The 27,664-nt window shown below is 42.9% G+C and overlaps 3 protein-coding genes across 3 annotated transcripts in view; 1 reads left to right on the top strand and 2 right to left on the bottom strand.

The window, feature by feature from the left end:
• LOC144120691 (uncharacterized) overlaps positions 1-27,664 on the bottom strand; it is a 341,237-nt gene that overhangs the window by 175,457 nt on the left and 138,116 nt on the right. The window lies entirely within an intron of this gene.
• LOC144115462 (protein argonaute-2-like) overlaps positions 1-27,664 on the bottom strand; it is a 54,039-nt gene that overhangs the window by 20,538 nt on the left and 5,837 nt on the right. The gene's annotated exons all lie outside the window — the stretch shown is intronic.
• Positions 100-16,784, top strand: LOC144115463 (uncharacterized). The gene is made up of 5 exons (XM_077649862.1): positions 100-263; positions 4,303-4,432; positions 9,978-10,041; positions 10,633-10,801; positions 16,451-16,784. The coding sequence occupies exons 2-5, from the start codon at positions 4,331-4,333 to the stop codon at positions 16,590-16,592; spliced, it is 477 nt and encodes a 158-aa protein (XP_077505988.1). The 5' UTR covers positions 100-263; positions 4,303-4,330; the 3' UTR covers positions 16,593-16,784.

The following is a 27,664-nucleotide window of genomic DNA, read 5'->3' as shown; positions in this document are numbered from 1 at the left end:
GCGATTGCACGCTTATTATAAGCGTCACGCACTGTCAGGCTGTTCGTAAGCGCAAATAGCGTCTTTTATTCTTCGAGACATGATTGTCTTGCGGAGTGATACCACCCCTGGAGCCGCAGCACACAGCGCGGAGTGCCACAAAACGCGGCTGCTGATGCCACTAATGGCGCGTGAACAGCACGTCGTTTGACGGCGACTGCAGCTGTGTGCCAAACAAGACAGCATTTCTTGGCCGGACAAAGCAAGTGCTGCTCGTTTTCAAGGTATGTATACATTCAGCTTTTATCAGCGCTGCGATTATCAAGACAGCACTGTCAGTTGTCGCGGCGAACAACTCACTGTAGGGATCGGCAGCTGCAACGAGAGGAGAAAAAGAAACCATCCGAACGAGTTAGCGCGTACTGTCGCGTGAAATGCAAAGAAAACATATATGCATGCCCCAAAATGGCCCTCGCATCGGCGTATCAGTAAACCTGGCCAGCTCGAAATACAGCATGATCGAGTATCGTGGCTCGTTACCGTATACATGCGAAGCGCGGGCGCACATGGTTTCGATTCGCCGTATTGAAGTGACAAGGTGATGGGCACATGCTATACATACCGTTATTACATTTTTTTTTTGCGCCTGGGAGGTAATCCGCTCCTTATCCTGTCTTCGACAGATGAGGCAGCTATAGGACAACATGTACGCATTTTTATTTGTCTGCATAATTTCGTGAATCCATATACAAGTGAAACCATGTGACAAGTGAATCTCTTAGAATTGAACATGTCATTAAGTGCCTGCAATAGCTGAATCGAATTCATTATTTCAGTAATTAATTAATGTATTAATTAAGTGAAGGGCAATACTCGTCTCCAAGCAAATTGAAACAATTAAATTGAAATATTCTGCCGAATTCACTGAGCCGATTTTTCATGTTTGAGCATTATTTTTATTGTTCTTGATACTAATTATACATTGTTTTGCCATTGTGGTGTTGTTGGTTGCTGCTGTTGCGCCTGTTTCTAAACATATTGAACCAATTATGATACTGCGGCTTGCATTGTTTTGTTTCTCACCCTAATATCTTTTGTACAAGACATATTTTTTATAGCAATGTGTAATGTGTATTTCCTTTGCCCCGTAAACCTGTATAATGATGTTGCAATATTTTAATATATACGTGCATTTATTTTTCCTGGAAAAACCTGCAGTTCAGCATTGTTCTTATGTATCACTTTGCAACCGCTCACTCCCCTCTCTTACTGCCTCTGCATGGGCCATGAGAGAACTTGAGTAAATTATAATAGCTAATGCAGATTTGAACTGAATAGGTTAATTTGGTTGTATTTCATTAATTAAAATGAATGATAAGGGTTGCCATTTTTGTAATACTGGTATATTTCCACTTCTGAATTTCCAAGTGTTCAATTGTTTTGTGTTTGGCACAATAAATGTTCAAGTTCTGACGCGGCTTCTACCACCGTTCTCGCCAGCACCAGAAAAATTTAATGAGCATAACATTTGAATTTTGTGTATTGGACCAAAGTTGTCATTTTAGTAGGTCTGCTATACATGTTCAAAGCAAGTGGTCATCAGTTTATTTTAGCATCTAGCGAAACCACCCAAACATACCCCCTTTATATGCCCTGAGGCAGTAACATTGTTTAAAAAAAAAGATGTGTGCATGTAATATAGCTCATCTAAATTTTATGCAGCTGACTACATGGGTCATTTCATGCCAAACGCACCAATGTTTGCTCATAACCCTCTTTGATTTTGGTCCAAAAATTTGTCTTTTTATTGAACTCACAAAAGAAATTTCTCTTAATATCGAATGAGAAAAAATTTTTCTCATCATCTGACAGCCCTTTGAATTTTCCAGACTAGTGCAAAAGTAGGTCTCCGTACAAAATTCATGATAAAATGTTTATTTTCTTTTTGGCCTCCAAAGTTTTTTTGGACAACTTATATGAGTTGTATTTTTTATCATGTGTCAAGACAATGCCTGCACAAGGTTTTTGTTTTTTGTAGTTTGTTTTTTAGCTCAAAATGCTTCATTTCGGAACTTTTTTTAAAAAGTCCACACGACATTTATGAGCTATATAAAACTTTTCATTGCCTCGCCAAAACATGTACTACATGGATAAATTGTTTACACTAAAATTAAACTGAATAACTTTCAGGAAAAAAGTTCCAAAGTTGCGAAAAAGTGCATTGTGCTGTGTATCCAGACAAAAATATGCTGTAGTGCTCAATGCAACGGTGCAAAATCAATTCCTCAATCAATCATCGATGCAAAGTGCTGAAAACACACAGTGAACAGGTGGTCTGTGAGATTATTGGGGCAGCTAGGATTATTCAGACTACGAGAACAATGCGTCAGCACACCGTCCCTACTGCTAACAAAAAAAGAACTTGAGCTGTCAAACGTGCACTGATTTTCACGACTGTGCAGGAGTGCGTGTGCCACACAGTGTGCAAGCCACGTGTCCTTGGAACATGTGGCGACTTTATGGAAGGGTATATGAAGTTCTGTATTTCTCAAAACAAACATTGCAAGTCAGCGCTTGTTGTGTCACCTTCTCATCTCGTGCACCCGTCTGTGTTCTGCACTGTTACTTGGGAGATGCTTTGGTGTGCTGTTTTTATAAAAGCCATGCTCTGCGAGGTGCGAGGACGGAATCTGGTGGCTCGAGGGGGCATCCACAAATGCGAATATGATCGCCTCGGGCGACCAGAGTCTTACCTTACGAAGGCCACATCACGACACCTTATCAGCTTCTCACATGAGCAGATGCTGCACAAAGGAGACCCTCTGGGTTCCGGAAAGTGCAGTTCAGAAAAAAAAAGTCCAACTTGATCACAAGTTTGGAATGGCTGGCTGTTCTGGTTAAAGGTATATGTGCATTGCACTGTTTTAAACATGCATCTCTCAGTACTGTTCTTGTTTAACTCTTATCATTCTCAGAAACAGAGGGCATAGTGTACTTGATCCCCTTGAATTGTGGCTATGTTTACAATGGTAAAACTGGCAGGTGTGCCAATGAGAGGTTAAAAAAGCGCCATTATGATGTGAACAAAGCTGTGAGGGAGAATTTGATGATTCACTGTCGTGATTACGATCATTTGCCAGATCCTGAGAGCTGTGTGCTGGAATTCATGCGCTGTATTGTGCTAGACAGACACAGAGAAAAGTTGATGTTTGAGATAACCAAGGCTACGAAAATTTTAAAATAACCACAATCATTGTGGTAGCGCACCTTTTGTGTCACTCACACTCACTAAGAAAGAGTTCGTGTGGTTAAATGCCCCATAATCAATTTTTGTTTTGTTTTCAACGCGTCCAGTGTGAATATGTAAGGCATACCTTGTTCATTGTTTTTTTTTGGGGGGGGGGGCGCAATGTATATATTTGACATGGTTTGCAGTAAACCTTCTTGAAAGACAGCGTTTGTGCCATCGTATTGTTTCGTCGTCCTTGTCTGTGCTATATTGTCATGATTATTTGACCTCCAGCTACCAAATTAAAAATGACATATTTGATGCCACCAACACACTGAAATGGTGATTTCGGGGCAAAATGCGGCAGAACCGCATATCCAATGGCCACCATTTTGCTCTTGTTTGAAAACTGCCGCTCTTCCCTACATTTAAGTATTACTTAGTATGGGGAAGTTCTCTAGGAATATCTGCATTCTGCCATTTTCTGCGGCCTCTACAAGGGCCTCTAGAGTGCCTGGCATGCGCATCTCAAATGCAGTTTTTTCCACTTCGTGTTTTTGCCAACTTGATTACCCTTACAGATGTTTTCATTATGCTTTTGTGGTGCAATTTCAATTAAACTTACACTGTCGAGATCAGAAAGAACTGAACCATGGAGCTATGCTATATTTTTGTAGCTCGGTCGAACATATCAAATTTTAATGTCACCTAATTATATTTCGTAATTATGATGCTTTAACAAAATTGAACATTTCTGTATGATGTTGTACCTCAATAACAATACAAATAGCATAGCTTTGCATGGTTGAGGGAAAGTGTCTGAACAACCTGTAATAAATTACGTAATTAGGCTTCAGTTATTTTTCCATAATATGAAAACCGATTTAGATGTTCTGAAACTAATTACATGTTCGAAAATAGAAGGAAGTATTACATATCCACAGCTAATTTCTTTACGTTATATCTTGTAATAAACATTTTCATTTTTAAGATCCACATCTTCCCTTTAGCCTCGAGATCGTTAACCAGCCTGCTAGACCGTATGGATCCTTGCTTTAAAAATTCACATTCTAAAATTTCCTTTTTTGTTCTAGGTATTTCTTGAAGACAGCACAGAAGTTGATGAGGAAAGCTTTAAGTACATGCAAGAAAACTTTGGTGGCAATTTGGGCTGCACATTCATACTTGGCTCCAGTGCTTTCACTTCAGATCGTTTCAATGCAGGTATGATGCTTTCAGTGCATGCAACACTCTGTCGCTATTCATAAGCACATGCACCACCTATCTTCTGGCCAAGGTAAATTTCAAGCCCTGGTACTCAGAGGATTCACAGATGAGGCTGACAACATAACATTTCTCGAGTGTGCATTGAAGTGTGTTGTTACACATTGCTTTGCATTCATTAGGCTGGTATGGCTTGTGATCCCGAAGCTGCACATGGGCTAAGAGGGATGTCTTAGTGCAGGGCTCCGAAATAATTTCAACCATCTGGGATTCTTTAATATACAGGCACTGGCATCGCACAGAATGCGCACCTTTTGCATCAGTAGAGTTATGCGGCTCTATGGGTCTGACCTGACTAATATGCATTCTTATTATACCCTGATGTACACAAACGGCAGGCATGTTAATTATGAAGTAATTTAGATTTGCTATCAGTATATGTGATAACTTGAAGCAAGCATTAGCCTGAGCATCAAGTTTATTCTAGGCTAACGATGGGGTCAAGTGATCAACAGCATCTGTTTAGAGTGGTGGACTGTAGTGGTTTAACTGTATTTACCAAACTATGTGCACAAACAGTTCTGCTTTAATAAATTTTTTCTCATGACTGGTAAATCTTGAAGCAAGCAAACTGCATGCCAAGGATGCATTGTATTGTTGTCTGCATTGTTGTAGCCACTACACCTAGTTATATTGAGTGAGAAGATCCGTGAGTTTTGATTAAGAGCCCTGCTACTGCACTATGACACCAGAGCTCCGATGTGATGGTTGTACAGTCATTGACAAAAGTTTGCAGGATGCAGATTGGCCGAAAAAAAAATAGCATTACCTCGCTAGAAAGTCGGCTATTCATTCCAGCAAATGGAGCACGCATATGTCATCATGCGTGTGTACTTTTCATTGCCGTGCTTTGCCTGGCTACACAGGAATACATTTATTGCCACGAATCTGCAACACACAGGCTTTTGTGTATGACTGTACATGTGAACAAGCTGTGTAAGAAAACCAGAAAAATTATAACATAGTGCTATAGTTGCTATACTTTTCTCTGGACCAAGATGTCTCTCAGAGAAAAAATTAAAGGTGAAAAAAGGAAAGGCACTAGAGTTTGGCATACTGTCATCCCAAGCTTGATTGTATCCTTTTCTATTTCGAAGAAAGGAAAGTGCTACAGAAATGAGTGGAAAGCAGGTTGAGTGTAATGAGAAATGCCAGTGTAGTCATAATCTGAAAAGAGAGCTGGAGCAATTTCTGCCAAGCAAAACTTGTACTATCACAATATTATTTTGGTGTGGCTGCTGTTATTAGCTTTTTTCAAATGACTGCACCTGCTTGACATAAGGCCAGAGTAAATTAAGCAAAGGCAGCTACAAAAAGCAAAGCTGCATCCTGCTCATATAATTGACTTCTGCTGCCCCTATGTTAGACACAGCAAACCACATGTCCTTGCTAAAGCAGCTCATTGTAATTATTTAAAGGCACCCAAAACACACACAAGAGAAGATAATGGGACGGAGTGCCACTCACAACTCTGTGAGTGGTCAAAGGTCAACGAGTTCAAAGGTTTGATTCCTGGCCATTGCAGCCAAATTTAAAAAGGGTAAAATAGAAAACCGCCAGTACACTGTGTGATGCCAGTACACATTAAAGTTCCCTAGGTGGTCAAATCATCTGAAGCTCCCCACCACAACATTTCTCATAAAGCATGGTCAATGACCTAGGCAGGGAAAGTAGAGCAGTGCATCTAAAAATAATATGCAGAAATGTGGTTAAGATTGGAGCTGTAAGGAATGCACCTACTTTGGACAGTTAGTGACTGCAGACCTGGATTATGAGAGTAAAATAACTAGGAGAATAAGAATGGGGTGGAGTGCACTTGGCAGGTACTCTCAGGTGATGAATGGCAGTTTACAAGCATTTCTGAGGGAAGTAACAGCCATATCTGTACTCTCCTATGGGGCAGAAGTGTGGAGGCTAACAAGTTCGGTGAACTTAAATTCAGGGCAATTCAGTAAGCTATGGAAAAGAAACTGATAGCTGTAACATTCGGTGACAGAATGAAACAGGTGGTATTTGCCTACAACTGCTAAATAATTTATAACTGAATTTTTTCTCTAATGTATTTCGGTTTCATTGACCGAACGAAGACTCTGACGTCAAGTGAGAAATCATTTTTGTCATTTCAGGTGTTGGAAGAAGCTGGATTAAATGTCGTAGTGAATTAAATCTACATATCTGCTGATTATGTTAGCTTTTCTAGTTGATCACGTGACCAAAACATCAACTTGATGTCACAGTCATCGTTTGGTCGATGAAGCCGAAACAGCATGGGAGAAGAAATTCAATTATAAATTATTTAGCTGTTGTAGGTTTAGTACCATCTGGTAATCCATGTATTCCATGTCTGATGCATCATTTGAAAAAAGAAAACACGTAATAAAATTAGTTGTCTATAGTCCTTAAAGGGTAGTGCTACAAGGGCTAGCATAACAGGAGACGAAGTCAGGAAGGCAGATGAAATTAGAAAGTTTTGAGGGTTAAAGTGGCCGCAGATGGCACAAGACAGGGTTAATTGGAGGGATATGGAAGAGGTTTTTGTCCTGCAGTGGACATAGACTGATGGTGATGATACATCACGCTGGACTATCCGACTTGATCAAAAATATGGGGCAGAGGTTTAAATGATTCTAAATGCTGTGCAATAAATTCCATCTTGCAATTTGTTCGGCTGCTGTAGGTACTGGTATTGTTGCCACTCAACTCCTTTGCCAAGTCTGATTTCATTTGAATTTACAGAGGAGCCTTTAACGTCGTCCCCCCAGCCATCACTGGAAGCTTTTCAGTCATTGACGATTCCATAGAACTCCCTGTCTCATGAAACTCTAACAGCCCTGAGTGCACCAAATCCACTTGACCGAAGTCAATATCAAGAAGTAGTAAGACTAATAGCAACAGCAATGTGCAAAGCGGCCTCAAGGCCAACTGCAAAGCAAATCCGGTCAGTGGCCAATCGTGTCGGCCAGAAATATTCGTCAGCACTCTGTGACGCACTGTCCACCTCTTCAGGGGGTAAAACGTTTCATGGACTTGCTTACAAAATTAAGTGCCGAATTGAAAACGCAAGGCGCGGATGTAAGCGCCTTTCTGAGGAATTGTGCGGAGGGCCTCTGAAGAGGGCAACAGCAAGGACAACTTATGGCTGCACAGAATGGCAGCCACCAGTCACTGCCATAGACTTCAATGATTGTGAGGAAGCAAAAAAAAATGCTTCTTGCTGAAAGCTCTAGAGGAGCAAAACATTCCTCTGCAAGAAGAACTCTTGATGCGTGCTTATGCAGCAATTCGAGCGACCATCAACACTAAGGGCAAGCGAGCTTGTGATGTACAGAAAGAGTGGCCCTTGCTGTTCACGCAACGGCACTTCCTGGCCCATATTAGAAGGCATGTATGCAACTGTATTTGCAAGCTGCATGTCAGTAAATTGAAGTGTTGTTTGAGGTTTCAGGAAAAGTAACTGTTGCTGAGTGTGTGTTAAAGTAATGCTGGATGCCGAATGTGCAGGGTAAGCCACGTATTGGATTAGGGCACTTCTACTACCAGATGCAATGTCAAAGAATAACTTCCAACAATTAGTGCAATAACTGTTTAAGTAATAAGGAATCCATAAATTACAGGCTGTGAGCATTCATTATCATGTCTGAAAAGTGAACAAAATTAAAAAATTGGGTTAAAATTTTACTTAATTTGAAACTCGGTGCAACAGTAGTTAATATAGTCGGGAGTAGACTGCACCTATGGGTAACGGAGTGGATTCCAAGAGAAGACAAGCATAGCAGGGGGCGCAGAAAGTTAGGTGGGCGGATGAGAAGTTTGCCGGGTACGGTGGTCACAGTTGACAAAGGACAAGGTTAAATGTAGAGACATGGGAGAGGCCTTTGCCCTGCAGTGGGTGTAGTCAGGCTGATGATGATGATGACTGCACCTGGTGCAGTTGCCTTTGTAAGTCTGTCGTGCTGCCTTCTGAGAGCCTTACCTTGCAGTACAAGATCAACAATTTTTGCAGTCCATTTATTCTTGTTGTTGATAGTATGTCGCAGTAGGCATGAGGTATTAGTGTGGTCATGCATATAAGTGTATACCAGATATTTCAGGGAAGCCCGCATGTTAACTAGTTAGGTGCATAACTAAGTTCTGATAAAACTGTCACAGTTAGCACCTGGTTGCAATTAGAGATTTCTAGCTGGTCATTACTGAGAGCCATGTCAATTTTTAGAATTTTGAAACACGATTACCTTTGGCGCTGTGACATGGAAAGTTTGGCTATTTCGAATGTATAGTTACGTGCACAAGAGGGATTGGTTTGTCTGCATGCATTTCAAAAGTGCTTGTATCTTGGCATGATCTAGCTAAAATTTTCTGGGCCACAGCATCTAGAGTAATCGTGTTTTCGAAATTCAAACACTGATATGGCTCTTACTAATGACCGGCTACAATTTTTAATTACTGCCAGTTGCCTGACTGCGATAGTTATGAATTTAATTATCAGAAATTATTTAACCAACTTACTAGCAGACTTTATTCACCTGTTTGCATTTCCCGCTTACACTGGTATTATTCTGCCGCAGAAAGTCTTCATAACTCAAAAAGCCGATTTTTAAAAATTAGTGGCAGGCTTCCCTGAAACACATTGCATATGACCATCAATTTCGCACCAAGATGGCAGGGCCAAAAAATGAAGGGGTAATGCATGACACAAAGAAGAGAGGGCATACCCTGTAGATGTTGATAAATTGGTCAGCACTGGATCGTTAGGTTGAAAAGGGTGAATGTATTGTGCAAGCACACAAATTACCTTTCACTCACTGTTATGGTTGTTTTCAGCAATGTCAAGAAGGCTTTACAGCTAAACATCATTTTTTTTTAGGCTAACGGACACGCAGCTAGAAGGATTATTTGTCAATCAAGAAATTGCAGACCTCGAGGTCTTGTATGCATTCCTGCGGCACAGCCTGAAAGGAGACGAGGCACTTCAATGGCTCCTTATGACAGACAGGGCAGGACATGGGCCGTCCAAAAGCTCTGCTCAGTGGGGTGTTCCCATTGCTGTGCATTTTCTTCAAGGAAAAGACAGAGTTCCTATTTAGTGTTTTTTAGGTGAGATTATTGCGGGGATGGATATTTGGTAGCCTCTCAGCATTAACATAATTTCTGCTTTATGACCGTAGATGAAACTTTCACATATCTCTGTAAAATTCTAGAGCACTTGCTCCATCATTTGAGTTCACAGAAATTGTAGCCAGTGGCAACGAAAAATTAACAATTAACATGCGTCATTGTTCCAGTAGAATTTTATGGGCACCACCTCAAAGTTTACCGAAGTGCAAAAAGCTGTGAACTTTCCTTTTTGTAGTCCTGCTGCTGCAATTAGCCAGGTGTTCATTATTCCTGTGATTCTTCAGCACACTTGTTACCTGTGTGCCCTTGTGTTGAACATGCAGTTTCCTTATATTCATCTGCTTATGATAATGGCTTCTTACCTCCACAGACGTCACCCTGTGTTTCTGAACTGATTAGTGACCTGCCTCCTACACCAATGGTGGTTGTACTTGGTAAGATTTTAATAATTTTCTGAATGCTTTGAGCAGAGTATAACCTTCTAAAAAGCATGGAAGTATGAAACCTCATTGATCACAAAGAATTAGAGCGTGGTAACGAAGGAGGTTGTTGTGAATTACCCTGTATGTCAGACTCAATGCAGCTTCAAGAATTCGATGAGGCATGCCAAGCAAGCTAAATTAACCATCCGCATGCCACAGTCTTCTCTTTGAGATTGTACCTGGCAGCATAACCCGCTGCTAGAACCTTGTTAGTGTAGCTATAAAATTCAGGTTTGTGGCCTATAATATTAACTTGAGAATATCGCATGCATTGCCATTCATCCATCTGCTCTTGTCCGTTGCTTTATAAATACCTTCAGTGTCTAGCATTTGCATCTACATAGAGGTGCCGTCATATTTTTTTTGTGAGCTGTGCTGACATGACCAGCTATGTGAGAAAGATTTGTATGCCTCATGTTCATATTATCATGCTAAAAATTATTCTTCTGAGCTGTAGCATTAAAAAAAACGAATTGCTCCACAATTGCTAATATTTAATCCGAACTCAGTTTTTGATGCAGTCGTTGATAATTTTCTTTTCAGGCACAAGCATCTTTGACTGTGATTGTACGTGCATTGTGACACTCGACGGAGCAAAGTGCTTTGAAGGACTGAGCTTTCTGGCCGCCGTGGAGACCCTGTATGCTGCGTACTTTTGTCTCAACATGAAATACAATCAAGAAGTACAAGCCACATTGGAATTCATTCAGAGGTAACCACATAAATTTTTCTCTTGTGTATAGACAAGTTTTTATCATATCTATCTCTTTATGACTGTTGCAGTATATACTCAGTAAGACGTGAGGAAAAAAATAGCATGTAAACTGCATATGCCTGGCATCCCTCCTGCAGCATCTCGACATTGTTCCGATTCACTGTGCATGTGCATTTTGTGCATAGTTTGACAACCTTAATAACACGAACTGATGGGCGAGTTGGTCTAACACTATGGTGAAACAGTGCAGTGGCACACGGACAAAAAAAGAAAGTAACTACTAATCTTCACTAGGTGGCTGGATGGCACATTCTCTCATATGAGCTGAGCATACGTGAAGCCACTGGAAGTTGGATGGCTTGTGTCAGAAGACGGAAGGCTGCTGTGCTTTTCAGTGAATGCAACCACAGCTTTCATCCTTTCGTACATAGTTTTTATGCCACTCTCTGGTGGCAACTGCTGTTGTATCACAGAAATAAGAAATATGAACACGAGAAATATGAGCATCGCTTGTCATACCTTCCAGTTTCAGGGAAATCCAGGAAAATATCCATGCAAATGCTGCGGTAAAGAGGTGCTTGCATAGCACTCTGCGTTCTTTTCTTCAGAGTGCAATGGAGTACTAGTAGAATGACAATGAGGCTAAGGTCATCTTATAACTGAATTTTCGCATAGCAGAGAATAGGCGAACCATGACAGAAACCAGGGCACCCGTCCTTTGAACAGCCGCTCGATTTTAGATACTTCAAATATACAGCGCTAGAAGTTGCAAACAGCCGATGTCTCCTGACATCGATGGTGGATGAAGATGTTCATTGCTTTAAGCGTTCATTAAACTACCGGACATGCCTATAGCACAGCCAAGTTTATCTAGCGGCACCTACCTGAAGCACGCAAAATAGTTTTTGGGCTAGTCATGAGCTAAAGGAACGACTTGTGAGAACGATGAATATTTACGGCAGCATGTGCCATTTTAGATATGTGCAGCGCGAGAGAAATGGCCAACAGGAGAGAGTGGTAGAGGACATGCGCTGCTTTAAGCCAACTGCACCAAGCCCCATGAATAAAAGCCCATTCAGGCATAGTACTTTATCTGCTACAATACAAAGCAGTACTTGATACCCTCTTGTACCAGGACACCACTGACGTCACATTGGGTAGTAGGTACATCCTCTGTCGGCTTCGCTCAAAAGAATACAACTTGGCAAAGTGGTTGGCTAGCTGCGGAAGTTTTCCACTTGCTACATGACAATAAAAATCAGCGTTTGCAACCTGGTAACTGCAACATAATAAGCGGTATCACGCAAATTAGAACTTGAATACTAAGCAAAACTTCATGCTGGGCTTCGTGGTGCATATTATTAGACGGGTATTTTGTAGTGCAACAGGACAACACAGAGCCTAGGAGACAAGGCTCTAGATTGCCTGTAGCGCTGTCATGTCGTCGGCTCTCCTACTTGTTGTTCCGTTGCACTCTGAAGGCCCCTTCTTCCTGAAATGTCTTTCTCAAAAACTTTTCTAGTCTTCTTGCATAGTTGATTGTGCAACAACCACGCATTGTTGTGAAAAAAAGACAAAAGTGACGGAAAGACGAAATGTGTAATGAATGATGCGAAACGGAACCCCTCAGAACTTTGCTGATGTCCCATTCAGTGTACTGTGAAAGGCTGGCTTCTGGCACAAGCCCATTCACTTACAGTGACTTCATGCTCAGGCATCTTTTGCATCATTCAGCCCCTTAGTGGAGACCAGTGGATGTAACGCACTGATTTGCTAATGTACAGGAGTGCTACGCCCTTTCTTTGCTTTGTTTGCATGCCATTGCAATGTTTCACCATTGTGTTAAGACGACCTGCCAGGCAATGTGGTTTAATTACAGAATAATGTCAAGTTGGCTGCACCTTATTCGGAGTCTTTTCTGTAGCCCTACATCAACTTTTTGCAAAGAAAATGTGTGCAGGATTTTCATTTCGCATTTTCCAAGCTGTCATTTGCTGTGCTTGAGGTCACAATAAAATTTAAGAACGCGTTGCTTTCCATTTATGTTGAAAGAGTAATGTGGTGCATTGGAAATAACGTTCCATATTGCAATTTAATAACGTAAGTCGAAGTGCTACATCTAAGATGAAATTTCAGGCTCGTATCATCTACTTGAGACGTATATTCTGCTGGTGTGAATGCTACGGGATAGCCAACTCTTGAAGCTGCATAATAATGTCTAAATGTTCAGTATAATATTGAAGTGCGTACTTTTGTAATATGCATCTCTATGTTTAGCTATCAGATTACATGATTTTTGCTACCATTTTCAGGATGAAATGCATAAAGACAATGGACTGGTAAAACAAACTGAAGTTTATGTAGGAAGGTGTAATGGGCAAATGCCTTGACTTCGGTACTAAAAATCTATACCCTCTATAGGTGTCTTGTTTGCGATGAATGCTTCTTCTATTAACTAAAAGAATAAGGAAACAGCCACTCACCTAACTGCACTTGAGCACCCTGCTTATGATTAACGTCATCGTTAGCTAGATTTTCAAGCTCATCACAAGTGTTCGGAGGTACATTTCGCTGTCAGTCTGGATGCTTAACTGTCTGTAATCATCCTCAAGATGTCTTTTCTGTTCTTTGAAACAAGTATAACAGGACTTTCGTAAATGAAAGAAATGCTTCACAGTTGTGATTTTTTCTGTAAGAATCAAACATCTGTCATTTCCTTATGTTGGTGTCTCATGTTCAAGGAACATGGCAAAGAAAGGAAAAGTAAATGTGTGGGAATGTGTGCCCCAGCATAGGTATCACAGGCTTATTCCAATAATTAAAGTGACAAAAAAATACCAAAGGTACCAAAGGCCAATAATATACCAAATCAAAAAATATACCAAAAGCCAAAAAAAAGCCGAAGGTAAAAAACCCTGTCCACTGTGTTTTTGTATGCTAATTGAAAATATGCCATTCAATTTCATTATGTTATGTAATACGTAAGATTTTGGAGAGAAATTGTAAGAAATTTTGCTGGAGGAATTTTGTTAAAAGGCATGCCATTCATTTGTAGTGATGTCAGGGAATGCAATAAGGGTAAAATTATCATCTTGCTTATCATAGAAATTAAGTTGTTGGTGTTTGAAGTTGCCACTTCAGAAACGGGAAGGCAAGCGTGTACATATTCTTGTTTTTAAAATGGCAACACAAGAACCTTATAACTCAAGTTTTATGATAGGCAGGATGATTTTACCTTTTGTTGATGTCAAGACAAAAATAATAGCATGCGTTTCAGCAAGTTTTCTGCAGCAAAATTTCTTAGTTTCTCTCCAAAATCTTACTTAACATATAAGTGCACAAGCACTAGATGTCTATAAAATTCAGTTGCATATTTGGAATCACCGCGTAGAAACACGTTCCATGGAATTTTCATAGTTGTGACTATGATTGGAAATTTTTTTTCTAAGACCAGCTTCCCTGCTTACATGGGTTGCATGTGACATCACAGATGCCATGATTGAGTCCAAGGCGTAGCTTCTGCAGTGCAGGTCAGAGCAGGCGGTAACACATGGATTTAAAAATGCTCAGGTTTCCGCAGTGACTGTTTTCAAACATGGAGCTGCTATGACGGTGCAACACATGTACAGTGATTTATAACTAGGAATCAGTGATTATACTGCAGTTCACTCCTCACATGTCGAGGCTATTGTTCGGTTCATGAAGTATAAATAGCATCAAGAAAAAATATGATTATAAATAATTTAGCTGCAATAGGGAAATACTACAAGGTAATTCATATATACTAATGCCTAATACATGATTTGAAAAAAGAAAACATGCAAGCAATATTTTGGTATCTGCTGTTCTTGAATTCATGTTGGGCATGGCTTATGTAAGCCTGCAGTTTAGCAAGGCAGCTAGGAAAGAATATTTATTTTCATATTCTTACCGCCCTTGAGCCGGCCCTCCTCGAGAGATGAGTTGTAATTTAATGTGCTGTAGTTGCAAAGTAAGTCTTGGGAAAGGTGCTTGTTTTTTTCTATTCTCCACACCCAGCAAGAGTTGTGCTAAAAGACGGCATGCACACACGTGCGCTCAACCTGTCTGCTTATTGTGTATCGTGCTTTAGGGCAGTTCTTCATGGCCTTCCTGAAATCTTGAAGGCTAGCATTTATGTGACTATGGCTCAGTTAATAACTTTCTTAAGCTACATTAATCATTTGGCTCAGTATTAAAATCAGAGCTCAACTGCATTGGCTAGTCATGTGTAAGATCCCTAGTTTTTGAAAAAAAACCCGCTGATTTTAGCATTTCTGTGCAATGGTGGGCTAGCAGCCACATTATCTTTTTTGGACGATATTGTGTCTTCAGTAATCAGTACGATGACGTAACTATACGAATGCTATTGTTTGTCACGTGACTTATCATGAAGGGTACAACCTGGCAATGAAAAAAGTTCAGCTGATGTTTTGATATATTTGCTACCGTTCTGCTCATGCAAACTAGTACAAGTTTGCATGAGCTTGGGACAAGCTATAGTATTTCTGAAGCCACGACAAATCATCACTGATAAAAAGTCACTCTGAGCATTGCTGGACACTTGTAAATCAATATTGATGTCTCCAACAATAGCCTTGCCATCAGTTTGGGATAATTCCATTAAAATTGTCTAAATATTCAATGAAACAGGGTATTTTCCCTGCTGGTGGTCTGTAGACAAGTACCACAACTGCATCATTACATCTTAAAGTGATTATTTCATAAACGCTTTTAAGTGTAGAAAATTCCTGTAGCACTGGCAGCAATGCTCTCACTCACATTCTTGTATGAGGTTTACAGCACGGGCACCTGCCAAAAGCAGTACTACCATATATGCACAAATGCAGCACGAGTTTATTCTTAAAATCATATGCTTCAGAAATCACTTCACGTTATATTGGATCCAAGGTATGAATACAGAGCAATTTTTTTTCTAACTTTTTTACACCCATAGCGAGCTCACCCAACAGACTATTGAGCTGCGAGAGTAAGCCAACTTTTTGGTGGCCAGGAACGTGGAAAGGAAACCGTGCAGACTACTGAGAAAGAATAGAAGGCACTGAAAGAGCCTTGAGTAGTAGGGAAGGAAAAAAATTGCTAACAAGCACAGAACTGTGCCGCATGGACCATGAAGCAGTGACAAAAGGAAGCGATGGCATGCGAGCCGCTGCTGTAAGGCCGCGGAGAATATTGCAGATTCTTCATATGGAATTCACAGAATTCAAAACTTTTTCTTAAAATTAGAAGCTTAGGCATGAGGCAGCAACAGCACTGTACTGCTGTGCAGCAACAGCACGCACAAGGCATATCTCTGGCACCAGAAATTTGCTGTGTAAAGCATGCTAAATCAGAATGCAGTGAGTAACTGCAGTATTGCTATTGCTGTTGCCTGCCTAATGCTGGAGGCATTTGCTTTCTTGGCATCACAGCATCTCTTCCTCCATGTTTTGTGATGCGTGGTTTTTCTTGAAAAGCTAGTATAACCATGTAAATGATGTTAACATGAACCCTTATTTCCACAGAAGTGGCGCGAAGAGCAAAGGCAGATCTACATTTAGACGCCCTATAATTCTGCACGTCTTAATTCGGATGATCTAGCTTCTTAATATGTCTTATTCTTTTCAGGCAACTAGTGGGCATGAACCCAGAGGAAGGGAGCCGGCAGTTGAACCGGAGGATCACCTCAGTCCACCCAAAAGTGCACAGTGCCCTTCAGCAGCTTGACAAATTAAAAAAAAAGTGGCAAGATTGCATGTCTCGGATTTAGTGTGTTTGTGAACTTTGAACTTTCATTTCAGATTTATTGCGTAGCTCAGATTACGAACTCTGATATCGGAAGTTAGATATTGGAAATTAGATTCGATTTTCAAGTACATGCATAATGTATATCATTTGATGTGTAGCTTGTTTTTGCTATTTTTGTACCTTTTTGTGTTCATAATTAAAACTGTTTCAAACTAATTCACTTCTATGCAATTTTATCACTTCCTAGATTGTGTTTGAAGGAGGTGCAAAATACCACACGCAAGCTATTTACTTTCAAAGTGTGTTCATTTTGATACGTAATCTGTGTGCAGAAAAATTTGTTTGCATGCTACAAACATGACACATTTACCATGCATAGCATGCCTCTTACCTGAACGTGGGCCTGGCTCCGATCAGAAAATACAGGAGTGTAATATTGCGTATCATGTGCCATCAAGCATTAAACAGCATGTGCTCAGTCAGCTTTCAAAGATGAACATGGGCTGCTCATAAATGCTACGGGACATGCATATGTTAGCATCTTTGCAGTGGAGAGCATGAGAACAGAACGTGATATGTAGTCATATAACACAGATCCTGTCATGTTAACTTGGTTACAGCACGCATGCTATACATTGTTGTGATGGTTGGTGTTATGTTGACATAATAACAGCACATACACCGTGGCATACAGAACATTTGACATCATAACAGGGTGCGTAGCGTGTGTGTGCTAACCTTGTTGCCGCAAAATGCACCGCACCACTTTACCACGGGGTGTGTGCACAACGGAGTGGTGCAGCACATGTTGCGGCAAAAAGGTTAGCGGCCACATGTCCTGTATTTATGCGGGATTTTTTCTTACAGTGGAGGGTAACTCCGCTTCGAAACCCAACTTGTCCTAGAGGCTATTTGCTGAGAGGGTCTAGTTCGCAAAATACAGAGGCGCATACAGGGGTCACGGCCGTACAAAGTGAAAAAATGGGACGAGTGCTCCTAGCATTCATTTCCAATTTTGTCCAAGTCCGTGGTTTCAGCTCAGAGATCCGCATGACTGAGCCACCAGAAAGCGGCGAATAAAGAACTGTAGCGATTTGTCAACATTTATGGCTTTTACCTATGTCTCTATGTATTTGTTAATGCATCCGTTTAATTCATTTTATTCCCACGTGCTAGCGTGGTTAAGTCTCGGAGTAAGGAGTGTGTTTTACTGCCCACCTGTGAGGCGACAGTCTGAAAAATTGGATTTGGAGGGAAATGGCGCAGTATCTGTCTCACATATCCGCGGAACCCTGAACCGGACCGTAAGAGAAGGGATAAAGCAGGGACTAAGAATGAAGGAAGAAACGGGTGCCGTGGTGGAGGGCTCCTGAATAACTCGGACCATCTGGGGATCTCTAACGTGCACTGACATCGCACAGCATACGGGCGCCAATCTCAGAGTTTATGTCGAGTCGTTGCGGTGGCCATTGCTCCCGAAGGAGGCCCCCGATGCACGGTTCGCCGGTCACAACCGTAGCACTCGCTCGGCAAAGAGGAGCCGCCAAACTTTGACGTCTCCCTTTGTGCGAGGCGAAAAAAAAAACTCAAGTCGGCGACGCTAGGCCAGGCTTAGCTCAGCCGGAATATCTGATACGCGTCTCGCTGACAATCTCCCGCGGGCGTTTGATGGTAATGTAAGATAATCGCAGACATCCATGTCCGAGGTTATACATTCCCTAAGGTATCCATGTTGTTGCGATTACAGGACGATACAGGAAAGTGCACGGGCCTGCCGACGGGCTCCAGCTATGCGTAACCAAGCAATGCCGCGTGCAAACAAAGGACAGTTCAGAGGTGTGAGAGGAACTACTGAAAGAAAAATGGTGCGCTCGATCAACTGCGACCATCGGAGCGACGGTGGTTCTGGTGGGGCGCTGTTTGTAGAGTCAGTTGTGTGGCGTTTGCAAGATAGCGACAGCACGCGTCACAGCGCTCATGTAAGAATGGTGCCGAGCGTGTCTTCGTGATTAGGCGTTAGGTGCCTTAGCCAGAGGACGTGGGAACAAAGCCTGACAACGACGGCCCCGTTTCGATGTATACGCGAAATTATTTAAAGAACCCTGTGTGTTCGAAGTTACTGCAGTACCCCCCTATACGATGGCCACGTTTGACTTGAACCTGCGTTTAATGCTGGCTATCAAATTCAGGCAAAAGCGCCGAGTAGAATGGCAATGCAGTCGCCACGTTTCGCTTGATGAGCGCGAACGGCAAGTGTAGTTTAAATATTTAGCTTAAACGCTTGTCGGCACCTCGTGTTCGGGAAAGAGGCTATGCTGGGTCGAACACTGCTGCCTACCACAGCAACGCCAGCATCAAGGAAAGGAAGCGCCACGTGACAACGTTTAGCCGCCGCGGTGGCCCAGTGGTTACGGCGCTCGGCTGCTGACCCGACAGACACGGGTTTGATCCCGGCCGCGGCGGTCGAATTTCAATGGAGGCGAAATTCTAGATGCCCGTGTACTGTGCGATCTCAGAGCACGCTAAATAACCCCAGGTGGTCGAAATTTCCGGAGCCCTTCACTACGGTGTCTCTCATTGTCTGAGTTGTTTTGGGACGTTGAACCCCTCAAACCAAACCAAACAATGTTTTCTTCCTTTTTTTGATGTTAGGAACGCTAGATGATAATGGAACTCCGTTACTGCAGCGTTGTGCTGCCGCCACACTCTTCATGAGCGCTTCTGATCGAATGTCGTGTAGTTCGCAAAGCGCTGAGACCTGATGCCGCAGCGCTGGGCTATGAAAAATTGGTTTTGAAAAAAGGAAACGGCGATGTAATTGTCTCGCTTCTCGGTGGAACAATCCGCTTTCAAACCAGCGCCCGTTCGAAAATAGGAGCGCTGGTACCGCCGTAGTGTTCTGCTACAATAAGGTGATGGTTGCAACTTTATTGCCACAAAATGGAAGCCTGGATTAGTTGGGGCTGGTGCGAGGCAGTGTGGCCTCCAGTCGGGGGCGGCCTCTTGAGCTCGCGTGATGGTGGCCAGCTGCGCTGTTTTCTTGAACTTGCCAAGAGCTTGTCCCATTCCTTCGCCGAGAGAGGTGGCAAGATTGTCATCGAAGAGGGTGGGCTCTCGCATTAGGGCAGTGAGCGCGCCCTCCGACCCGAATTTTACGAGGGACAGCTTTATCTCATTTCATGACATCACCCATCACTTTACATTGGAGAGGCGCGCTTATGCCCCTCCCCACAAGTTGTTCACAAAAGCGCAGGAAGTTACCTGGCGCCGACTGCAAACACGCTCCCTTCTGAATCCGGCAGTGCTTCCCCTCAAGGACCCCCGACCAGTACGACCCAAACTGCCATAAATGTGGTGAAAGGGCCAAATACGACCACATTCTGTGAAACTGCGCAAATGATACGCTTCAGGCGGAGTTGATACAGCTCCCTTCTCCCGAGCGGTGGGACGCCGCGCTGGTGAGGTCGGATCCCAAGATTCAAGTATGGACATTCCAGCGAGCCAATGAAGTCGCCGCTAGCCATGGGCTAGCGGCCATCTAGTATGTCACCTGCAATCTGTTTTCGACGCAATAAATGTTTTACAATCCAATCCATGAAAATTGAAAATTGGCTGTTGGGGACCCGCCGCGGTGGCTCAGTGGTTAGGGCGCTCGACTACTGATCCGGAGTTCCCGGGTTCGAACCCGACCGCGGCGGCTGCGTTTTTATGGAGGAAAAACGCTAACGCGCCCGTGTGCTGTACGATGTCAGTGCACGTTAAAGATCCCCAGGTGGTCGAAATTATTCCAGAGCCCTTCACTACGGCACCTATTCCTTTCTTCTTTCAGTCCCTCCTTTATTCGTTCCCTTACGGCGCGGTCCAGGTGTCCAACGATATATGAGACATATACTGCGCCATTTTCTTTCCCCTCCCCCCCCCCCCCCACCCAAAACAAATGGACGTTTTAAGTTTGTGAGCTGCAGAGGAGGGCAGAAGGAGTGTAACAAGCAAATAGCAACAACAGTTAAAAAAAATTGAACAAAAAAGTAAAAAAAATAAAGATAGGGGGCAGGGAGCAGACAGGGACAAAATTGAGGGAGGAAGCAAAAAAATAGAAAGAAAAGAAAAAAAAGGGGGGGACTATTATAGTCAGGAAGGATGGGGTAAAAAAAGGAGATGGCGAAACGAGAGAAACGGAGAGGAAGGCGGTGCGGGGGACATGGGCAGCGCGGCAACCACAGGCGTACGAAAGCAAAACGTGCAAACAAGACACAAACAAAATGCACAAACACAAAGATGGGCGCCGCTGCAGATGCGTGGCCAAAGAGGCGCCGCTGCGCAAATGACACTGGCAGCGACGAACAGGCCAAACCAGGCGCCTTTTGGGGGTCTCACTAATTTCCGGTGAGCCGAGGGCTAGAACGTTAAGGAAGGAGTGGGCTACGTTAACGAGCACATGTGTAAGAACTTACTCAGGGGGTCTGGGTTTCAATGAACGGTGCACCCCCCTCCCTGGGCGGCTCGTTGAACCTACTTCGTCGGGAATACTTGTTTGTAGGGGTGGAGGGCTGGGCTAGCTGTGTACAAAGATTTGAAATTATCGAAAAAAAGTAAGGAAATAACGTCAAAGCTTATCAATACTGCACGAGACAGGATAGTGTAACTAAGGAGGGGTATGATTGCCTGGGATATACACTAGGAGTTATAAAGGGTATATCAGAGTTAGCCAATTAACGAGAGGTGTAGTATTATTTTGTTTGGAGGTTGTGAATAAAATAAAGGATACCAGGCTTTTCATTAAGACATTCTTGAATAGTATTAAACATGTGGATAAAATAGAATTCACGTTGTTCACGTTCTCGCTTGTTTTTGAAGCCCCCTTGAATAATTGTTACTTTTAGTTGGTCAAATGGGTGTCCTTCTGAGTTTAAATGCTTGGATAGGGGAAAATTTGAGAGAGACTTGGTGTGTGCGCAGTGATTGTTAAATCGAATGCGGAATGCAGTGTTTGTCTGTTCTATGTATTGCTGGTTACACACGGTGCATTAAAGGAGGTAAATAATGTTTAATGAGTCGCAGTCAAACTTGCCGTTGATTGAATGCTGGAAAACTGACCTCGTACTAGTTGCGGAGCACGTAGTCTTCATGTGTTTGCAAACCTTGCAGCGACCTTTACCACAGGGCTGGCATCCATATTTTGGGGTTTTGTGTTCCTTGGAGTGGACTAGATGGTTCTAAATGTTTTTGGCATGCCTGTAAATCACGCGGGGTGCGCATGTAAATATTTTCGATAGTCGTTGACTTTGCTGGAGAATATTAATGTGCTTATTAAGAATTCTGTTTATGTTCGGTGCGTTACTGTTAAATGTGAGAATAAGGTTTGTAGTGTAATCATTTCGATTATCTCTTCGGCGCCCCTGGAGTATTTGACTACGGTTCAGATTTGAAGCTCTGCTTACGGCGTCATCAATAAAAGAACGTGGATAGCGCTGCCTTAAGAGCACGTAAACATTTTTTTTTTTGCTTGAAGTGCGTTTGTTGTGTACTGCCATTTCAGAGGCACTTGGGAGCAGTCAAGCTGCTTTTTAGCAGCTTTTAGCCCTTGCATCTCTCTAGGATGTAACTTGCATTCTGTAAAAATGAAATGAAATTGCATTTGGAAGAGAAAGACAAGGCTTTATTTTGCAGTGTAAGCTTGCTCTCTAGAATGAACAGAGAATGTTGCCTCACACTGCTTGGGCCTGTCGTTTGACCCCTCGTTGACACCAGGGAAAAAAGGACGTCTCTAGGAAACTATATGCGGGATCTTTACTCTGCTTCAGGAGGGGAGGGGGAATGGAAGGGGGGTTGCTGGCCTCCCCTTTGTCGGGTTCGCCGCGACACGCGACGCAAGATGGACAAAACGACGAAAGGAAGCGGACAAAGCTGCCTTTCCGAAATTGACCGTGACTTGCAGGTGCCTATAGCTGTGTTTGGATTCCAGGGAAGTAGCAGCCGACGTCTGAAACCTCCTCGCCCATTCCCACGGGGCTCCGCGTGCCATGTCGCCATGTGCGGTGAAAAGATCAGTGTGCAGAGTTTAAATGAAACAAGTATGAAGTTATACAATGAAGCCAATTACAGACAGCTAGAGGAATTTCAAGACCATGCGGTGTGATGCTAGTTATCTCAGTGAAAACTAATGCCGCCAGCTATTATTTCGTTGTTTTTTTTTGACCCAACAGACATGAAAGGTCTGAAGATGAATTAGTACCAAACACATCGGTGCATCAGTTGTGATGCCTGAAAAAAGTTGTACCAACATATAAATGCCCATGTCGTGATAATCAGGAATACTGAAGAATTAAGAAAAATTAAAGCATTTTTTTTTGTTCGGGCTCACACACCTGCTACAAACATCTTTATACGTAGCAATTTAGATGAGTCTGTAGGAAGCTTTTTGGGTAAAAAGTACAGTACGGCAGAAAGGAGTCTTTAGAAAATGCACTGTGTAGAAATAGCCATACCAATTCCATCTCATCGTTCAATAAATGTAACAAATACCGTGCAAAGAAGCTTGCTGCATAGTATAGTTGCAAGTTACTGGTTGCAGACCGCTCTGCAATCACTGGACTGTGACTGTGTATGTACTGCATGAGAGTGCGTTGATTGCAGAGCAGTTAACACAGAGATGTTTGTTCATATCGTTTACCACACATATAAACATCATCAATGAAACAGGATGCTATGTGTAACTTTTTGACATGTTCCTTTTTGGCAGCCTCTAAAAATGTTTCCACCTAAATGAGCTGGCTTGTTTTGCAACAATATAACCACGGGACCGCTGTAACTTGCCACATTTTCAATTTGTATGAAAATCATTGCATGTGAGTGGTCACAACCCTATCCTGTTTCTTGAAGGTCCCGTTGCTTTGTCGGCAATGCTTGGACAACCATGGCCAGCTTTCCGCATTCATGTGCACAGGGTATGCCCATTACGTGCATGCCTTTCCACCTAGTAATGGCTTACAATGCAAACAGACAAAAAAAACAGAACACACAAAGCACAAGTACAGATAGTGTTTGTAGTCCACACTCTTCTTCTTCTTCTTCACCTCAGTAAATATGGCACATACCCACGCGGGGTGATTGGCCAAGGTACAGTGAAGATTTGCCAATGAAGTATTTGCACGGGAAAAAAATAGACGTGAGGCGGCGGCGTAGAAGACTGAATCAAGATAAAGATAGGAAAATTCAATTAAATTTAAGAAATATGAATTACCAAGAATAGAATCAAGCATTTTGGACATGCGACAGAATTTTGTATACAGCTAACAAGGTAACCAATCAGTCGCACTTATGTAATGAAGGTAGCCACAAACACTACTTAACGGGAATCCCTTTGAGCTCGCACCGAACGAGAGAAGAACTGTAAGAGACAGACGGAGTCCTAACCTTGAAAGTTGAACCTGCAAATACTGCTTTCCTTGAACAACCGCCGGCAAGTGGGGAGAAAATGGTCTAATGTTTCAACTGGCCCACATAAGACACAAAGGTTTATCGCAGGGAACCCGTATCTGCGTAAGTACAAATTTAAGTGAGGGATTCTGCATCGCAGAAGCGTCATTGACACCTCAAAACGCCTTGATTTACACTACCGGGCATCCCATGATTACTTTAAGTGGCGAAAATCCACGGTATTGAGCAACGGATCACTCAAGCTGGCTGAAATATGTTGGAACCACTGGAAACGTGAAGGTTCCAACAGAATGAGGTGAGGGACGGGATAGATTACAGGAGCGCTGAGAGCTGACCTTGCCAATAAATCAGCCACCTCGTTTAAATAGACACCCGAATGCCTGCAGGTACCCGGAAAAAGCGTATCTCACGCACTGTTCACGGAACAAAAGCCTAAGCGGGCCGATTTAATAAAGATTTTCCGGAGTTTTGGAGAGAGTCTAAAACTGAAAGGCAGTCTGCAAGAATAAGAACCCGTGCTACATGTCTGGGAATTTTGAGAAGAACCAAACCAATAGCCAAAAACTCTACGAAGAATATAGAAGTATAATCAGGGATACGAACGCAATAGCTCCAAGCCAGATCCTGCGAATATATCCCAATCGCCGCCTTCTCACAGCTGCCGGAGGCATCAGTGGAGAGAACAGTATGATGAGAAAAATTGTGTAGGTGTTCAGACAGAAGACCATTTATGATATTTGCGGGCATATGTTTCGCATGGGACGGGTAGATATGGCCGTAATAGAAGACGGGGTCAGCCTGCGTATCAGCAACTCGTTGCAAGGAGATCAGATCAACCTGCAGCGGAGCTTGCGTGAACCTAACTTGCGGAAGGTGATAGCGTGGCCAGTGCCTCTTCTTCTTCTTCTTCTCCCCAGTGCCTCCCATGCCTACTGTCTTTTTCTTCCTTGAATCATGACAGCATTCCGGCTCAACCCTTTCCCCATGCTTATACAGACATTTCTCACAATTAGCCTGAAAGCCGGCCGTAGTATGGAATGACTTTAGGGAAAATTACCTTTTTAGTCGTTTTATCTGCACAGCTTAGAAGTATGTGAAAGGTACTTTGGCTGTGAGTGATTTGCCCTTTCTCTCTCATAGTCTTTTTGCGAACTTAAGTGGTGAAATATATATTAACTTCTTCATTACATATTGTGCCATCATTGTCGCAATAACAAAAATTGGGCACATAGTAAATATCTGCAAGCATTGAGGATTTGCCTTTAAACTCTGACATCATTAGAGATGGAATCAATACAAAGTAGAAGAAAAAGTATAGTGCAGCACATATATGATTGAAAGTGAAAGACGAATGTTGTTGATATTGTTAGCCTATCAAAAGATGGCACATACCCACACTGGGCGATCGGCCAAGAATCCGGTGGCTATTCATCTGTACTCAATTAACAAAAATGAAAATGACGCGGGAACGCTACACTGGTGGATGTGCTGAATTTCAGGAACAGACCGTGCAACAAGTAACAAAAATATTGCTAAATCAGATTTTACATTGCATAATGAACCATGACTGTACCAAAGCAATGAGACAGAAGTGAAGCATTTCATTCCTTTCGTGACAGAAATGAGTTATGAGGTTTGTTGAACAATTAAAAAAGTGATCGGATCATTTCAAGTTATAGCTCAAGATTACAATCACATCTGATATAGATGACACGCATGCTATGAAAGCAAGACACTTTTTTCCTTTTTTTATGAGAAATGCACAGGCAGTTTCAAGGCTTGCTTCACAATTTCATTTCTGACGTATACACAAAGGCATGCCTGTAAATTATTCGTGCGTTACACCAGAACCAACACTACTTAAGTTGGTAAATCATGTTCATTACTTGGGTGTCATTAATAGCAAACATATACTAATGCTGCTAATCCTATAGAAGAACAAACAGCGGTTTTATGAAGACGTTAAGTAATACGTGATACCGTTGTGTCGATCAGGTAATGAACTGTGCGGCAGTTTCAGTTTCTCTTCTCTTATTTTCAGTTTCAGTTCTCTTACTTTCAGTTTCTCTTCTTCAGAGTTTCAGTTTCAGTCACATGCATGTTGCTTGACACCACGTACACGTGACGCAGGAAAAGTAGAGAGGGGGGCGGGGGGTTGGCGGAAACTTGGCGTCAGCATGACATCATTCGCTCCGGTGTGTCGTTCGATCTTGCATTTACATTACAATAACGTGCCGACAAGGTAAACCTTTACTGTGTTTCACGGGATCTTACGCCCCCTCGTACATTCCTGGGAACCCCGGGCCGACCACCAATACTATGGAACCAGTGAAAGGCACTGTTTTCTACTTACTTAGAGGCGTCTGGCTCCTGAGTTTGCTGCATCCCGGCGCAAAGCTATGCTCCTGCATTCGCGCGGCGTCGAATGTCAGCGCCGTTCCGGAACGCCTTCCACCACGAGCGCAATTTTAAAACGAAGGAGGCCTCAATTAAGTGAAGTTACGAAAGGCGAAGATGCGTTTCAAACCGCGCTCAGTACTTGCGACCGTCTGTTCTGAGCCACGACAGAATGCCACCGCGGTTTAAAGATATGTTTACAGAACCCTGGTGAGCCTGTCAGAGGTTTATATTGCTCAGTTACGCGAACTTGCGAAGAATTGCGACTTCGACAATTCCTGCCGCTCCCCGCGACTGCTCGGGGAACAGGGGGAGACAGCGCGTTTTTCTCTCTCTCTTCATTTCTCTTTCTTCCTTTTCTAGTATTTCTCTATTGTGCCCATCTTCTTTTCAGCATCTGATTGTTTGTTGCTCTGTTCATGTGGCGGACATGTGTGCTAATTCCAACTCCTTACGAAGGGGAGGAAGATCGCTGTAACTTCAGTCTTGAGAAAGGACAGGCTCTGTCCGAAACGTCGGCTCAAAATAAATCTGTCTAACACACACACACACACACACACACACACACACACACACACACACACACACACACACACACACACACACACACACACACACACACACACACACACACACACACACACACACACACACACACACACACACACACACACACACACACACACACACACACACACACACACACACACACACACACACACACACACACACACACACACACACACACACACACACACACACACACACACACACACACACACACACACACACACACACACACACACACACACACACACACACACACACACACACACACACACACACACACACACACACACACACACACACACACACACACACACACACACACACACACACACACACACACACACACACACACACACACACACACACACACACACACACACACACACACACACACACACACACACACACACACACACACACACACACACACACACACACACACACACACACACACACACACACACACACACACACACACACACACACACACACACACACACACACACACACACACACACACACACACACACACACACACACACACACACACACACACACACACACACACACACACACACACACACACATTAGTTACCCTTGATGTAGTGTCTCTGTACACCAGCATACCGCATGATGATGGCATCCGAGCTCTGGTCGCATCCTATGGAAAACACACAAGCGCTGATG

Source organism: Amblyomma americanum, chromosome 1, assembly GCF_052857255.1.
Source record: "Amblyomma americanum isolate KBUSLIRL-KWMA chromosome 1, ASM5285725v1, whole genome shotgun sequence".
Lineage (NCBI taxonomy): Eukaryota > Metazoa > Arthropoda > Arachnida > Ixodida > Ixodidae > Amblyomma > Amblyomma americanum.
This window is presented reverse-complemented; position numbering and strand designations above follow the sequence as displayed.